At 44.8% G+C, this 17860-nt stretch overlaps 1 protein-coding gene across 2 annotated transcripts in view; it reads left to right on the plus strand.

The window, feature by feature from the left end:
• BACH2 (BTB domain and CNC homolog 2) overlaps positions 1 to 17860 on the plus strand; it is a 390487-nt gene that overhangs the window by 367969 nt on the left and 4658 nt on the right. For both annotated transcript variants that reach the window (XM_027551387.1, XM_027551386.1), the window contains one exon: positions 10477 to 10683. In XM_027551387.1, the coding sequence (XP_027407188.1) occupies positions 10477 to 10683 (207 nt within the window). The remainder of the gene's footprint in view (positions 1 to 10476; positions 10684 to 17860) is intronic.

Genomic DNA, 17860 nt, shown 5'->3' on the forward strand with positions numbered 1-17860 from the left:
GTCACATCTGGGTCTGCCACCTGAGAAGGTGGAGGTTTGGTGAGAACAGTTAAAGTTTGTGTTCTCTCTCTTCACTCATTTCTTTCTCTCTGATCACAACTTTTAGGAGGTTTTCTTTTTTTCCCCCTGAAATTATTCATAAGCGTTCCTGATTCAGAAGCCCGGTCACTGAGTCCATTGGCGTAATGATTTCTCTAAGGATACATATCTCGTGAAAAAGACAAATGTCTCTCAGTCTTTCTTTCTTTTTGTCTCTCTCTTAAGAGGAGCCCCACCATTAACTAAAAAGGATGTGTGTGCATGACAGCTGCATATGTCCAAGGACCTGTCCATTTCAGAAAAATCTCCTTTTATCTCTCTTACATCCCAAAAGAGAACTTGAAGTCAATTCTTGAAACTGAATGCCACCAACAAGGGCACAGGCATCTTTCCTGTGTTGAGGCTTTATCACTTGTCTGCCTTAGAACTTTGCAAGGTTTGTGTTGTTTTGTCTTCACTGAGTCTTAGATGTGGCATGTGGGATCTTCATCATTGCAGTGGACGGACTTCTCTCTGGTTGGGGCGCATAGGCTCAGCTGCCCCGAGGCATGTGGGATTTGATTCGCCAACCAGGAATCGAACCCAATTTCCCTGCATCAGAAGGTGGATTCCTGACCACTGGACCATCAGAGAAGTCCCTAGAACTTTTCAGTTTTACATGAATCAGTGAAATGGGGGAATTATTCAGCCTACACAGTAGTCATGAACAGGACTAGTCTCCCCTCAAAAAATATACACTATTTTCAAAAATATTTTTATTTTCACTTTAAAAAAATGAATCTATTCTTTACATTGCTAAACAGTCTCAAAAGAAATTTTCCAAATTTCTGTGCCATTTCAGGAGTCACATTTAGCCCCTCTCAGTAGTACATTTTGGGTAGAATTGTTATAGTAAAGTTAAAGTTTTCCCAGTTTGACCTTTTCATTTTCCTAAAGTAGAAGAGATTAGGTTTTCTAAGAACTGTCTCAGGGACTGAGCATGACTGTTCCTCTTTGAGCTAATTATTTGCTTTGGGGAGTTTCTTTGACCCCAGTGGAAGTGTGGTCTCCAGCAATAACGCTGAAGGTAAGCTCTTCACAAAGTGAATCATAAATGATTCAGAAGCCAGTATCTCTTGGGCTGATTCTGCCCTGGTCTGCTCTCATGTAAGGTTCCAGGTGACTTCTTTTCCAAGTGAACAGAATATTCTGATTTCTGGTTATACTCTCTTTACCCTCCCATCTCATCAACATTGACTTCTCATCCTAAGTATTCCCCAGCTTTGGGAAAAGTTTAAATAAGCACAATATTGTCCTTTATCAACAACCATCTTTTTGAAGTTCCTTTTTAAAAATAATCAAGCAGAACATACCAAGCCCATAATGTACCAAATTTATCGGGCTTTCTCTTTGCCTACAATAATATATAAATATATTCACATGTCTATGGGTTTGGGTTTTACTTTAATAGCCTTTAGAGGAACCTGGTGGGCTACAATCCATGAGGTTGCAAAGAGCTGGACACGACTGAGTAACTAAGCACAACACAACACACATTTAATTACTAAGCAGCTTGCTTTTTGCACAGAGCTGTCTGCTGTGTACATGCCTCTAGGTCAATTGTGTAGGGTTAACACAAGCTTCTTCAATATCCTTGGTTCCTATACATCACAGCTTACTCAGTGATCACCTACCAACAGACATTTCCATTTCCTGTATTTCCCTCTTACAAACATTGCCACAATAAACATTCTTGTGAACATATTTATTTGGTGATGGTGCTTTTATTTTTGTGAGTTAAAGTTCCATAAGTGGGTTAAAGGTCATACTCATTTGTTAAATACTACCTATTTACTTTCTCAAAAGGTTGTAGCAATTCACACAGCCTCCAGCAAAACTTACGAGCGTGTCCATTGCCCCTGTTCTTGCCAGTAGTAGTGGTCACCAGTCCTTTTACATTTGCCAATCCGATAGACAAGACATGATGACTTCTAATGCAGTTGATATTTTTCTTACATGTATTCATCATTTGTATTCTCTTTTTTCTTGGACTTGCCATTTGTCCATTTGTGTGTGTGTGCGTGGTGTTTGACTTTAATGAGTTTACAGAATCCTTAATTTAAGAATATTAATCCTTTCTTGTACATGTTGCCTATATCTTCTCCTAGTCTGTTTTTTTAAACTAAATTTTTGGTCTTTGTTTATCATGAAATAAAAATTGTTCATATATATGGAGATTTGCAGGAGACTCAGGTTCAATCCCAGGGACAGAGGAGCCTGGTAGGCTGCCGTCTCTGGGGTTGCACAGAGTCAGACACGACTGAAGTGACTTAGCAGCAGCAGCAGGTTCGATTCCTGGGTAGGAAGATGCCCTGGAGAAGGAAATGGCAACCTACTTCAGTATTCTTGCCTTGAAAATCCCACGGACAGAGGATCCTGCTGGGCTACAGTCCATAGGGTCGCAAAGAGTTGGACATGACTGAGCAATTGAGCACAAGCACAAATCCTAAAAAATAATTACAGATTATGTTTGATAATTGTCAAGTCATTTCAGAACCATGACCTTTATCATTAAGTTTCTTGAATTCTTTGTTATTTTTTTAAATTTTTATTTCTCCTAGTCTATTTCTATAGTATCTTTTTCCATTTAAAAAAGTTTAAATTTTATATAATCAAGTGATCAGTATGTTTCTTCATGACTTCATGGCTTCATACCTAAAAAGTCAACATGGGAATTTTTTTTCTTACTTCCAATTATGAAAAAATGAATAGGTCATATTAAGTGGAAAAAGTAACAAACGGTATACATAACATGGTCCTAGTTTACTTTCTAAATATATTATAAACAATAAGAGCAGTATAGATAATAAGATGAAATGGGAGGCAGGGAGAGAGGGAATATAGGGAAAGATTTCTGTGTATTCCTATAATGTTTGATTTCTGTGTACATATATCACACAGGTTTTTGTTTTAACTGAAATACAATTGATATACCATAAAATTCACTCTGTTAATGTGAACAATTCAGTGGTTTTTAATGATTCATAAAGTTGTAGGACCATTACAGTGTCTAATCCCAGAATATTTTCATCACCTCAAAAAAAGAAATACAATATCCAGTAGCAATCACTTCTCATTCCCCTCTTCCCTTACCCCAAGCTGGTGCTGCTGCTGCTGCTGCTGCTAAGTCGCTTCAGTCGGGTCCGACTCTGTGTGACCCCATAGACGGCAGCCCACCAGGCTCCCCTGTCCCCGGGATTCTCCAGGCAAGAACACTGGAGTGGGTTGCCATTTCCTTCCCCAGTGCATGAAAGTGAAAAGTGAAAGTGAAGTCACTCAGTTGTGTCCAACTCTTCTCGACCCCATGGACTGCAGCCTACCAGGCTCCTCCGTCCATGGGATTTTCCAGGCAAGAGTCCCAGAGTGGGTTGCCATTGCCTTCTCTGCATCACTCCAAGAAATTACTAATATACCTTTGTCTCCAGTAGATTTGCCCATTCCAGATGTTTCATTTCAGTAGAATCTAGCCACGTGGCCTTTTGTGTCTCGCTTCATCACTTAGCATGTTTTCAAGGTTCCTTCTTGCTATCACTGTATCCACCTGGCACATTATCATGTATTTGTTCTTCACTTCTTTTTATTGCTGAATAATATTCCGCTATGTAGATACACTAATTTTGTTGATCCATTCATTGGTTGAGGGATGCTAGGTTATTCCCATTTGGGGGCTATTATTGATCATGCCATGAAGAGTATTTGTGTTCAGGTTTTTTGTAGACATATATTTTCAATTCTTCTCATATACCAAGGAGTGGAATAGCTAAATCATATGGTAACTCTAAGTTTAGCCTTTTGAGGAACTACTGGGCTGTTTTCCAAGGTAACTGAGCCATTTTATATTCCCACCAGCCTTGTATGAGGAATCCAGTTTCTCTGCACCCTCATCAACATTTGTTATTGTCCTTTTTTTATATAGTCGTTCTAGTGGTATAGTACCTCATTGTGGTTTACAGGTTTGCTTTTAGAATTTGAAAATTATTGAAAAGTCACAAGCATGTGCCAAGTAGTAAGAGTCTTAGTGAATAGTTTTGTACCGCAAGCATTAACTGTAGATTTTAATAAAGAAGCAGCAGGAAGACAGTTTATTTGCATAATCAAAGGCATTGATTAGTTGGATTTATTTTATTAACACGTTTCATATCAAGAGTGGTAAAAGCATACGAGGATGCTGCATGTACATGTATCCTTGTGGATGTGTGAGGGCAGGGAGAAGTAAGGGCCAGAACAAACACTGAAATGTTATCAAAGAGCCACGTCTGACTCTAACTCTTCCACCCAGATGTTGACTTCCAGACATATGTTGGATATAAAGATTTTACAGTCGTTTTTGTGGCTTGTTGAATCAGAAATCTTTTAAAAAGTAACTGTAGTCGGTCTGCTTAATAAAACGAAAACCATTCTGGGCAGCATGGAAGTCAGCCATATTTCAAATGAAAACAATGTTTTCCTTTTGGCTAGAAAGACTCTTAGCATCTGGAACTCCAAAGCATGCCGTATGACCAAAAGAAGAAACTTTGTGACAAAGAAAGATGGTGGACAAACTGAAACACTAATGCTACTCCCGTTAGTAACACTTCATAATTATAAGGCAGTTCCAACTTTTCAGAGCACTTTCTCCATCTGTTATCCAATTTTTTTCTTCATGGCAACCCTGTAAGCTAAGTAGGACCGATGTTGAATCCCTCTGACTCCCAGATCTTCAAAGAGCTTCAGTACAGAGCAGGAAAAGACTTGCCTGGGATCACACAGCTCAGTAATTGTAGCATCACAGCCAAATTCTAGATGTCCTGTGTTTGTTCCAGAAACTGGACCGTGAGATCAGAGGTTAGAAGGACAGTTGTGTGAGAAGCTTGTCTTTGGCAGAGGAGGTTTTGTCTTTGGCATCTGCCCGGCTCAAAGCCGGCTATCCCCATTCAAAGAGGACTGGAATCGTCAGCCCACAGGGCATCAGATCCCCAGACAGCTCACAGGGATCTGAGGGGCTTTCGAGAGCATTTGTGTTAGGGACTTCCCTGAAGGTTCAGTGGTTAAGACTCTGGGCTTCCAATGCAGGGGGTGTGGGTTTGACCCCTAGTCAGAGAACTATATCTCACATGCCGCTCAGCACAGCTAGAACATTTTTTTTAAAAGAGCATAAATGTTACAGGTTTTGGAGAAGTGACTGTGCTGTTAAGATCCTCAGGGTACTGCTGCTGCTGCTGCTAAGTCGCATCAGTCATGTCTGACTCTGTGCGACCCCATAGACGGCAGCCCACCAGGCTCCGCCGTCCCTGGGATTCTCCAGGCAAGAACATTGGAGTGGGTTGCCATTTCCTTCTCCAATGCAGGAAAGTGAAAAGTGAAAGTGAAGTCGCTCAGTCGTGTCCGACTCCTAGCGACCCCATGGACTGTAGCCTACCAGGCTCCTCCATCCATGGGATTTTCCAGGCAAGAGTACTGGAGTGGGGTGCCATTGCCTTCTCCCAGGGTACTGCTAAGAGGATCCAATTCCTGCAGCTTCTGCTCAGCATCTTAATTGTGAAACGAAGAAAAGAGATAGGATTGAAGCTTGACCCCCGGGGCTGGTGCTTCTAGTTGGAATCTCTAGGTGAAAGAGGTGCTTCTTTTCGCCTTTTTTTCTGCAACATTTGCATCTCTGTCCTGCCTCTCCAGTAGCCCCCATCCAGCACACCAAAGACATCAGGCAAGTGAGATGTGTATTGAGAGGCATGGCAAGGTGAGGTAGCCAGAGTACCGGCTGATCACCAGCCTGTGACAAGCGTGCCAGGAGGCCAAGGTCACAGGGAAACCCAGGAGCGTTGATGTTTGGGAGTGGGAATTCTTTTTTCTTTGAATTTGCTGCTAGAAGTTATATTTCTCATACAATGCTTAAATGATATTTTGTTTCACTGGAAGAGAGGGGATGTTGTTTGGGCGGTAGAACCAGGGTAGGTGTTGGCAGGAGAGAGAAAGGGAACAGCTGATTTCTGTCTGGTGAGAAAGAAGCGCCAGCCCCTGGGGTCTAGCTGGCAGCATCCCGTGGTCAGGCCCCTGAGGAGGAATATTTAAGCTTCATTCACTGTCCAAATGTCAGAGCCTCTTCCCACTTTTTGTCAGCCCTTGGGGCCAGAGGTTATCTGCACCGCAGGGGCCACTCATTTCACCATTGGCTCCAGAGCTGGAGCCCCCAGGAGTGAAATCCCCTCCTCTGGTTAATACTGACCCAGCCCAGAGTGAGTCCCGGGTGAAAACATCCTCCACCGTGGTCCTTAGAGGATGAGACAAGCCAAGATGCCCCTGACACTGAGAGTGAGTCTCCACTGAGATCCAAAGCTGGGGCACCACCTGTCTAAAGAGACCATGGGCTTCCTGGACCCCTTGGGCCCTCACCCTTCTAAACAGCCTGGTCAGCTTTCTGTGCCTCTGTGCTGAGCTTAATGCATGACTGATCACTGAATGTAGCTGCAGGCTGGCCGCTTAACAGGTGATGCTGCTGGTTCGCTGGACTTTGCATCCCGTCACCTCACTATTTATGAGGGTCTGGGGAATGAAAACTATGTCACCTCTGAGAAGTGAAATCCTGAAGGAATCAGTGGGTGGAGGGACAGTAAATAAGATGTGAAGCCCTACTGGGTCTATTTGAGTTGGAAAAGTTTGCCGAAAGAAAGGCAGGAGGGCCTCAGCCTTCTCAGTGTCCAAGGCCAAGTCACTTTAGCTGACTTTTGAGCCCATTTGAGGAATAGGTGGGTGCCTTCCAGCCTGGGAAAGGAACGTTTTCCCAGCTCCTCAGTGGGTCTGTGGCTGACATTTATCTCCAGGGAAGATGCCCATCAGTTTAGAACTTCCTACCCTGAAATTGGCAAATAGCTGTGGTAAGGTTTCTGCCACACCTTTCCAAGAACGACGTCAGGGGCTTCCCTTTGGTAGTTGGGGTAATCCCTCCCTTGCTTGAGGGGGTCGCAGCACACTTTAGAAAGAGACCAGAGTAGTTGGGGCTGGGGGGATTTTTTTCACATGGAAGAGTCTATAGTGGACAATTTTCCTTCAACCTCTGCAAAGCAGCTTGAGTTGCAACAGCTCTGCTGAAAAGTTATATGGCCTTTTGCTTCAAGGACTTTGAAACCAGCATTGTTGATTTTTCCTCTTTCCTGTCAACCTCGGTGCTGTTACCATAGTGGTTTATTTTTTATACAGGCTGTCTAGAGAATGTTAAATACAGTAGCCCTTGGTATAGAAGGCCTTGTGACTTTCCCTGTGGCCTGAGCCATAGGTATATATTCTGTCTGAAAATGTAGAGCATCAGCAGAATCGCTTTGTTGTCAGCAGAGGGGGAGACGCCGTGAGGCCCAAAGCATTGTCATGCCTGCTGTGAAAACACGCCTGCTGCCTGGTGTGGGGACATCCCTGTGCCCAACAGACAGACCTCTGTGTTGTGTAGGTACTGTCCAGGATCTGAGTCTGTTTGTTATCCAAGGCATATAAAAGAGAAATCAAACATTCTTTCGTATCATAATAAGCCCTGTGCAAACACGGCCTGTGGACAAAGCCCTTTGCCGGGCCCATAACAAGGAGCTGTTTGTGCTGACCGCCCGTCATTAGCGGCTGGAGCAGGGCTGAGCCGACTGTGCTGTTATGCGCACTGTGGTGATTTCTGCCCTCCTGAGCCAGCATTGGACAGCTGTCATGGAACAGAGGTTGCCCTATGGAAGTTCAATCAGAGCACCCATCGGGAGCCTTCAGCAAATGCCACGTCTCACAGGCTTAGAGCTATGAAGAAACCTGACTGAGCCGTCGCACCCAGACGCAGGAAGGCAAACGATCATTTACTAGGATTGCCTTTGTGCCAGGGGATTAAGTAACCACAAATGCCAGGGTCCAGACTCACTCAGGGGCTGCCTGCCTCTGATGCAACCAAAGCAAAAGCCTGAGCTCAGGATTAAAGATCTTCCTCTCACTCCCCTGAATGACCCAGACATAACCCTGTAGGTTCTGAATACTAACTAAGGGCTATTTCTTCACCAAAAGGATTTTGATCAGTTAAACCCAGAATGGCCTGTCTGTTCCTCTGGTTATCCAAGTTCACTCGAGTCTACTTGTTCTGTCTGCTAAAGCTATGCTGCCCAGTACAGGAGGCACACGCCGCATGTGGCTACTGAGCACTGGAAATGAGGCTAGTCTGAATGGTGAGGCACACCCAAGTATAAAATGCACCTTGGGTTTTGAAAATGTGGTATCCCCCCAAAAGTGAAATGTCTTATTAATTTCATGCTGATTACTGTTGATAATATTTTAGCTACATTAGGTTCTATTTGGTATATTATTAAAATTAGTGTCACCTGTTTCTTTTCACTTCCTTTAACGTGGCTACTAGAAGGCGTAACAATCCCACTGGCAGCTCATGTTGTTTGCATTGGACAGCGCTGGGCTAGTGCCTGAACGAAGTTTAGGTTTATAGCTCCATCTGCTGGTGTACCCAAAGCAGATGCTCGTGTTAAGCAGGCGCTCAGCCCCTGAGCTGGGAAACACTGTGTCTTGGCCAAGCAACACTCAACCTTCCACTTCCAGAAGCTTCTGGACGGGACCAGAGCTGACTCCTGAAGTCTCTGCCTCATAGGGAGTCCTGAAGGGGGCAGTGGCAGACTACTGGAAGGTGCAGGTCTGTGTTCTCTATCTTGGTGCAGAGGAAGCTCGAGAGAACGTTGGTTCTCTGCTAAATGCTAAAGAAGGATTCTTTGGAGGATGCTCACCTTTTCCTTGATTTACAAGAATTTGAAAGTGAGACTCTTGCTGAAAACAGTATCTGCATCAATTATTTGTTGCTGCATAACAAATCATCCCAGGGCTTCTCAGGTGGCACTAGTGGTAAAGAACCTCCCTGCCAACGCAGGAGATGTAAGAGATGTAGCTTCTGTCCCTGGGTGGGGAAGAACCCCTGGAGGAGAGCTTGGCAACCCTCTCCAGTATTCTTGCCAGGAGAATCCCGTGGACAGAGAAGCCTGGTGGTCTATGGTCTATAGGGTCAAAGAGTCGGACACAGCTAAAGAGACTTAGCATGCACCCATGCAACAAATCACCCCAAAACTTTGTAGCTTCAAACAATCATTTAACATTTCTCATTGTTTCTGTGGGTCTGGAATTCAGAAGTGGCCCATCTGAGCATGCCTGGCTCAGGATATCTCGTGGGGTTTAAGTCAGATGTTGGCAGGAGGCAACCTCTGGAGGTTTGCCTGGGCCTGGAGGATCCTCATCCAAGGTGGCTCATTCATGGGACTGATGAGGTGATGCTGGCTGTTGGCTGGAGACCTCAGTTCCTCTCTACCTGGGCCTCTCCACAATGTGTCCTAAAGAGAGCACAGTCTTAGATAGCGGTCCCCAACCTTTTTGGCACCAGGGACTGATTTTGTGGAAGATAATTTTTCCACAGACTGATTGTGGGGAAGATGGTTTCTGGATGATTCAAGCGCATTGCATTTATTGTGCCTTTTATTTCTGATCAAATGCTGCTGCTGGTCTGTCAGGAGGTGCTGGTCCACGGCCTAGGTTGGCCCTGATCTAAGAGGCCTAAGAAGATACTGTACAGGTCTTATGATGTCACCTCAGAAGTTACATGGATTACTCCCATTTCATTGTTTTGGTCAAAAGGCAGGAACATGCATTCCACCTTTTGACAGAGGAAGGTCAGCATCACATTGTAAAAGAAAATGTGAGAGCATGGGCCATTTTATTTTCCAAAAATCCATAGTGCCTCATGGGTATATAATAGCACTGTGCAGCTAAAAAGCATGCCCCATTTTGCAGATGAGGAAACTGGGGCTCAGAAAAGTATGGTGACCAGCCTGAAGTCTCAAGTCTGGCAGGAAGGACTAAAAGCCAGTTCTAACTCCTAGATCTCAATGATGTAGCCTCGCCAGGGTCTCTCCCTATATCTGTCTCCCTTACGCTGCTGCAACTACAAATCACACCGACTGTTTCGTCTTTCCAGCATCTCCAAGGTGTACAGGGCTCTCTTAATTCAAGTGTTTTAGATGATTCCTCAGATGATGTCTGTCTATAAATTGTTACTTCACTGAGTTGAGGCTCAATGGGAGTTGGTTTCAACTAATTGTAGAGTCCTGCTTACGAAAGCGCTGTGGCCATGACAGTGTATACATTTTCCATTGTTTCCATGCTGTTTGCTTCTAAGAGCTCAGGAATGATAACCACATCATAATATGTGTGTGTTCACATTGTGTTTGTCTGAATATTTCATCTTATTTATATTTGAAACAGGAAAGAATCATCACTGCTTGCTTCAGTTGTTTTCATAGTACTTGGTCATCATTAAAAAGGAGATTTTACCATTTTTTGATGTTCCGCTCTCCAGAATGAAAACTATAAAATCCAGCTGCCATAATCATGTTCTGTTACTCTTGGTTGCAGGTCAAACTTCCATTTCCTGTCGATCAAATCACAGACCTTCCGAGGAATGACTTCCAGATGATGATCAAGATGCACAAGCTGACATCGGAGCAGTTAGAGTTCATTCACGATGTCCGCCGGCGCAGCAAAAACCGTATCGCCGCCCAGCGCTGCCGCAAGAGGAAGCTGGACTGTATTCAGAACTTAGAATGTGAAATCCGCAAACTGGTGAGTTGGCTCGCCCTTTGCTGTCAGCAACCTGGAATGACCAAGACTGATGCAGACTTTCAGTAGCAAAGGCCAGACAGGCAGAGAGAAGGGCCACCATTCAGGGACATTCGCATTGATTTTTAAAGGAGTTCTTAAAAAATAATAGCTTTACATCTGTAACATATGTGTGTCTATGTGGCTGTGTGATTGTGTGTCAGTATTTTATATCTTAGCCATTTGTATAGATCACAGGGGCAGTCGTCCCTGGGTGTGCTCAAACCACCAACCTTCCCCGGTGGCTCAGCTGGTAAAGAATCTTCCTGCAATGCATTTGATCCCTGTGTTGGGAACATCACCTGCAGAAGGGAGAGGCTACCCACTCCAGTATTTTGGCCTGGAGAATGCCATGGACTGTATAGTGCATGGGGTCGCAAAGAGTCGGACAACACTGAGTGACTTTCACTTTCACATTCGTATAGAGGTGATTCTTTTTTTTTGAAGTCTAATTGATTCACAGTGTTGTGTTAGTTTCTTTTGTACAGCAAGGTGACTCAGTTATATGCATATACTTTTTCATATTCTTTTCCATTATGGTTTGTCATAGGATACTGAATGTAATTCCCTGTGCCATATCCTAGGACCTCGTTGTTCATCCATCCTGTGTATAATAGCTTGCCTCTGCTAATCTGAAACTACCATTCCTTCCTTCCCGTAGAGGTAATTCTTCTTATTTTCCATTCAACGTGAGTCTAGAGCTAATATTTATTGCTGCATATGTGGACCAGGTATTATTCTGGTCTCTTTCTGTAGATGTCACATGTAATCCTCACATCAGCCCTATGATTTAAGTACTACTTTATCTCCATTCACAGAGAAGGAAACCAGAGTGCAGAGAGGTTTGATAACTCCCCACCATGTGATGGAGCTTGAAAGCAAGTCTGGTTGTCTGATCCCAGATCTTGTTGTTGCACTTTCTCCTGCCTCCCACGGAGGTGTAGGTTAGGGGCAGGACGCCAGCCTGCCACCAGGGGCTGCTCAGCCACCTGATCTCCTGAAGCCCTTCAGCAGCCCTGGGGTCCTGAATTCTGCACTTCTGCCTCAGAGTGGTTGTCACCTCTTCCTGTGCCTGGGAGTCTTTTGTCTCTGAGACTATTGTTTGATCTTTCAAGCCTCCCCCTCACTCAGTAGTCTGCATTCCCTTCTGGATCAGCAACCTTAAACTACAGGAAGTAAATCCAAGTGGCCTCTGGTTCCTGACTGTACCCTTGAAGTACAGCCTCATTCAGCTCATTCATTGCTGGCCCAATCCTAGAAATTCATCCCAGGTCCCATGTCTGTGGCAGCCTGAAGAAGAGGGAGGCCACGTACTGTGGTCAAGACCTGAGTTTGGGTCCTCAGGCTATACATGACAGTCCTTTGCCTCATGGTAAGCCAATGTCCTAATGAGAACCTAAGAGCATGATAAGACATTTGAGAGTTCAGGTTCAGTTCAGTTCAGTCACTCAGGCGTGTCCGATTCTTCGAGACCCCATGGACTGCAGTATGCCAGGCTTCCCTGGCCATCACCAACTCCTGGAGCTTATTCAAACTAATGTCCATCGAGTTGGTGATGCCATCCAGCCATCTCATCCTCTGTCATTCCCTTCTCCTCCCTCCTTCAATCTTTCCCAGCATCAGAGTCTTTTCAAATGAGTCAGTTCTTTGCATCAGGTGGTCAAAGTATTGGAGTTTCAGCTTTAGCATCAGTCCTTCCAATGAACACCCAGGACTGATCTCCTTTAGGATGGACTGGCTGGATCTCCTTGCAGTCCAAGAGACTCTCAAGAGTCTTCTCCAACACCACAGTTCAAAAGCATCAGTTCTTCAGCACTCAGCTTTCTTTATGGTCTAGCTCTCACATCCATACATGACTGCTGAAAAAAAATAGCTTTGACTAGACAGACCTTTGTCGGCAAAGTAATGTCTCTGCTTTTTAATATGCTGTCTAGGTTGGTCATAACTTTTCTTCCAAGGATTAAGCGTCTTTTAATTTCATGGCTGCAGTCACCATCTGCAGTGATTTTGGAGCCCAAAAAATAAAGTCTCTCAGTTTCCATTGTTTCCCCATCTATTTGCCATGAAGTGATGGGACCAGATGCCATAATCTTAGTTTTCTGAATGTTGAGTTTTAAGCCAACTTTTTCACTCCCCTCTTCCACTTTCCTCAAGAGGCTCTTTAGTTCTTCACTTTCTGCCATAAATATGGTATCATCTGCATATCTGAGGTTATTGATATTTCTCCCAGCAATCTTGATTCCAGCTTGTGCTTCATCTAGTCCAGCATTTCTCGTGATGTACTCTGCATGTAAGTTAAATAAGCAGGGTGACAATATACAGCCTTGACGTACTCCTTTCCCAGTTTGGAACCAGTCTGTTGTTCCATATCCAGTTCTCACTGTTGCTTCTTGACCTGCATACAGATTTCTCAGGAGGCAGGTCAGGTGATCTGGTATTCCCATCTCTTGAAGAATTTTCCACAGTTTGTTATGATCCACACAAAGACTTTGGCATAGTCAATAAAGCAGAACTAGATGTTTTTCTGGAACTCTCTTGCTTTTTTGGTGATCCAACGGATGTTGGCAATTTGATCTCTGGTTCCTCTGCCTTTTCTAAATCCAGCTTGAACATCTGGAAGTTCACAATTCATGTACTGTTGAAGCCTGGCTTGGAGAATTTTGAACATTACTTTGCTAGCGTGTGAGATGAGTGCAATTGTGTGGTAGTTTGAACATTCTTTGGCATTGCCTTTCTTTGGGATTGGAATGAAAACTGACCTTTTCCAGTCCTGTGGCCACTGCTGAGTTTTCCAGATTAGCTGGCATATTGAATGCAGCACTTTCATAGCATCATCTTCCAGGATTTGAAAGAGCTCAACTGGAATTCCATCACCTCCACTAGCTTTGTTTGTAGTGATGCTTCCTAAGACCCACTTGAGAAACTTTGAATAAATGTTACTTGTTGTCTGGACTTGTGGAGACAGTGGGGGAAGGAGAGGGTGGGGTGAACCAAGAGAGTAGCACTTACATATCTCCACTACCATGTATGAAATAGACAGCTAGTGGGAGGCTGCTGTACAGCACAGGGGGCTCAGCTCAGTGCTCTGTGACAACCTACAGGGGTAAGATGGGAGTGGGGGATGGGAATGAGGCTAAAGGGAGGGGATATATGTATAGGTATAGCTGATTCACGTTGCTATGCAGCAGAAACTAACACAGGATTGTAAAGCAATTAAAAAATTAAAGAAAAAAATTTTAATGTTACCGGTTCTCAAGATAGTCCTGGACATCGTGTTTTGTTTTCTTTTTAATCTAATTAACACCCACCAAGCAGGGAAGATTTACGCATGTTCAGCAGCTCCCGTCACCTACACGATAAAGGCCAGGTTCCTCAACAAGATGCACTGTGCTGTCTGTGACTCAGTCTACCCCTCTAGTGTCACCTTCCAGTCCCTTCCTGGAACTGGACCCCCAAGAAAGTCAAACTCGGTGCACTTCCCCCAGCCCCATCTCCTGCTGTCTGCACCTCTGTGTTCCTGCCTCGGCTGTGTCTCCTCTACCTGGGACAGTCCTCGACTGTTTTCTTATCTGTGTCTTTTGTTCCTTAAAAGTCAGGTTACTGTCTCCTCCTAGAAACCCCTTTCCTGAGTCTTTGGTGAGGCTGAGTCTCTGTCCTCAGAGCCCTTTCTGACATCTGACTTGGTACTTATCACATTAGTCTTGCATTATCTGTGTATCTGTCTGTCTCCTCAATCCTGGCCCTAGACTGTAGATTCCTCATGACAAGGACAGTCTTGACGATCTCTGAGTCTCCAGTGCAAGCCCACTGAAGCCTCTCAGGAAATATCTGTTGCCCTAAAATGTATTGGAAATTGTGACTGAGTCCTGGGATTGAAAATTCCTTCTCTTTTCAAGTTTTTCTTTAATGTTGTTCTAACAACAACAACGACGAGGCTTCCCAGGTGGCGCTAGTGGTAAAGAACCCTCCAGCCAATGCAGGAAATGTCTGAAATGCAGATTCAGTTCCTGGGCCAGAACGATCCCCTGGAGGAGGGCATGGCAACCCACTCCAGTATTCTTGCCTGGAGAATCCCATGGGCAGAGGAGCCTGGAGGGCTACAATCCATGGGGTCCCAAAGAATTGGACACAACTGAGCGACCAAGCACACACATGTAACAACAGCAACAAAAAATGTTTAATTTAAGCTGACATCAGGAAGCCAGATACTGCTGCTGGTGAGTATGGGTCTTCTGGAAGCCTGCTTGGCTTAGCTAGGTGCTCAGGCGAGGCTAGGCCTGCTGGGGATAAGCCATCGAACCTTAAGTATATGCCTATGGTAATTCTGGCCCTGCGCTCTTTTCCAGGTACAGGAATAAATCTAATCACCCATATTTGAGAAATGCCTGATTTTTTGTAATTAGATCTCTTCTCTGTGTACTTATGTCATACTGAACAAATTTAAAAAGTCTAAGCCACACACCGGGCAGAAACTTAGAGCTCTGTGCTGATATTGCTCAGCTGAAACCAGAGGGCATCTCCTAGTTCTCCCCTTGCCTTTTGGAAACCCCTTGAATAATGTGCTACCTTCCCCATGGAATGTGAGTGTCACATGCTCATCCACAGTACACCTGTGACTTAAAGCATCCTGCTGTTAACCGAGGCCTGGATTTATACGGCCTTTCCTGCAGAGAGCCAAAACACTGCCACAGGCAGCATTTCACTTTCTTCCTTCTAGAAAGTGGCCCAGGACATGTTGCAGGTCGGTGGGCATTGAGGGGTGGGTGACTTGGCCAAGAAGATGTGGCAGAATTGAGACCGAGATCCTTCCCAGGGATGGTGTTCCCTCTCAGTTTGCTGAGTTGCAGGTCCAGGGAAGGAGGTCCAAGTTGCACAGCTACTGGTGTAAGATATCCTTTCCTTGGGGGCCCTCCGGATGTGTTTTATTCCGTACCTCCACTTCCACCAGCTCGCTGGGGGGCGGTGTCCACAGGCTGGTCCCGCCCACTCACTCCCACTGGTCTCCCGCATGGCACTCACTCTGCTTTTGCAAACTCGCAAAATGTATTTAGCAAAATGTATGTCTCTCTCAAGTGGCACTTGTACATCTGTTTATTTTTCATCTTTAAAACATGTTTTCTTGATAAATTTATAAATATTTTAGCAGGTGCCCTTTCCCCGTGTAAATCTCTGTCTCCGACACACGTGCCCACACTGCCTGCCAGATTGCATTCGTGTTTCAGCACGTGCAGCTCCCATGTAGGAGACCCCGTGGTCATATGTTTGCTTCACTCTCCTCTCGCTCTCTTTCAATCTCTGGCTCTCTCTCTTCCCTCTTCCCTCTTCCCTCTTCTCTCTCTCTTTCCCATCCTCTCTCATCCACTCCTCAGCCCTCAGCGTACCCTTGCAAAGGGTCAGGACTCACTTCACACCCCTTCAAATGTCCCGTCTCTCCATCCATTTCACTGCAATTGTGTCTCAGGGAGATTCCTTATGTTCTGTCTTGACACAGATAGTTATGACCACATTTATCTCTCTGATAGGGTGATGAATTTTAGTTACACTAGAGTCTATATGGCATCTTCTCTGAGGAGAACATCTCAGAACCCTGGGCTAGTACACTAAGCCTGTCTTAGCACCTCTGTGGGCACTTTCCATGTCCAGAGAGACTGGGTACTTGAGACTCACTACACAGTCCTCAGCCATCATAGGAGGACTCGTTGTGTTCAGTCGGTCTGCTGCAAAGGCCAAGAGCGTGCTGATATAGGGTGAACCATAAGAAACTTCAGTAGTTGAGTTTTTTTTGCAATTTTCATGTGTTTTTTTTAATAGACTTGCTTTTTTAGAGAAGTTTTAGGTTCACAGAAAAATTAAAGGGAAAATAAGAGTTCCCACCTGCTCCTTCCCTCTGCTCACTCACAGTCTTCTCAGAGTGGTGAGTCTGTATTGATAAATTGTAATCACTCAAAGTCCATAATTTGCCTTAGGGGTCACTCTTGATGTTGTATGTTCTGTGGGTTTGGACAAATGTATAATGATATGTATTTGCTATGACAGTGACGTGTTGCATGCCCTAAAAATCCTTTGTGTTTCAGTTATTCTTACCTCCCTCCCCACCCCCAACCCCTGGCAGATACTGATCTTTTTGTGTCTCTATAGTTTTGCCTTTTTACAGAATGTCTTATAGTTGGAATTGGTCAGTTATTTTTGACCTTCAGAAATCAAACCCTAATGTATCTGGGGGAGATTTTCAACTATAACGTTGGAAACTGAGAGTTTCCAATTGATTCTCTTCAAACCCCAAATACCAGGAAACTGGAACCTTGATTGTCTACAGTTTTCTGGTGGGTGGAGACTTTGCTGGTTGCTTGGCCACGGCTTCCCTGGTGGCTCAGCTGATGAAGAATCTACCTGCAATGGGGGAGACCTGGGTTCAATCCCTGGGCTGGGAAGATCCCCTGGAGAAGGGAACAGCTACCCACTCCAGTATTCTGGCCTGGAGAATTCCATGGACTATATATAGTCCATGGGGTCGCAAAGAGTCGGACAAGACTGAGCAACTTTCACTTTTTTAGCTAAGCCTCAGAAAAGGATGAAGAACTGCCACAGGGAAGGTGTCATGGACGCTGGCACATCTCAGTGGGCTGCTCAGATGGAAGATATGGCAAAAATATGGATAGGGAACTTTTAAGTTTCTAGATTCTGACCTAGTCATTCATGAATGCATGCGTGCCAAGTTGCTTCAGTCATGTCCAACTCTTTGCGACCCCATGGATTATAGCCCACGAGGCTCCTCTGTCCATGGGATTGTCCAGGCAAGAATACTAGAGTGAGTTGCAATGCCCTCCTCCAGGGGATCTTCCTGACATAGGGTTTGAACCTATGTTTCCTGTGGCTCGTGCATTGCAGGCAGATTCTTTATCTCTGAGGCACTGGGGAAGCCCCAGTCATTCTTGAGTTACACTCTAATGTAGGATGCAAAAAACTGAAGTAGGAACCCCCCACAGAACACAGGGTATCAGCTCCTCGCATTCAGGCTGGATCAGTTCAGTTCAGTTCAGTCGCTCAGTCATGTCCGACTCTTTTCGACCCCATGAATTGGAGCACGCCAGGCCTCCGTGTCCCTCACCAACTCCTGGAGTTCACTGAGACTCACGTCCAT

The sequence above is a fragment of the Bos indicus x Bos taurus genome, chromosome 9 (assembly GCF_003369695.1).
Source record: "Bos indicus x Bos taurus breed Angus x Brahman F1 hybrid chromosome 9, Bos_hybrid_MaternalHap_v2.0, whole genome shotgun sequence".
NCBI classification, from domain to species: Eukaryota; Metazoa; Chordata; class Mammalia; order Artiodactyla; family Bovidae; genus Bos; species Bos indicus x Bos taurus.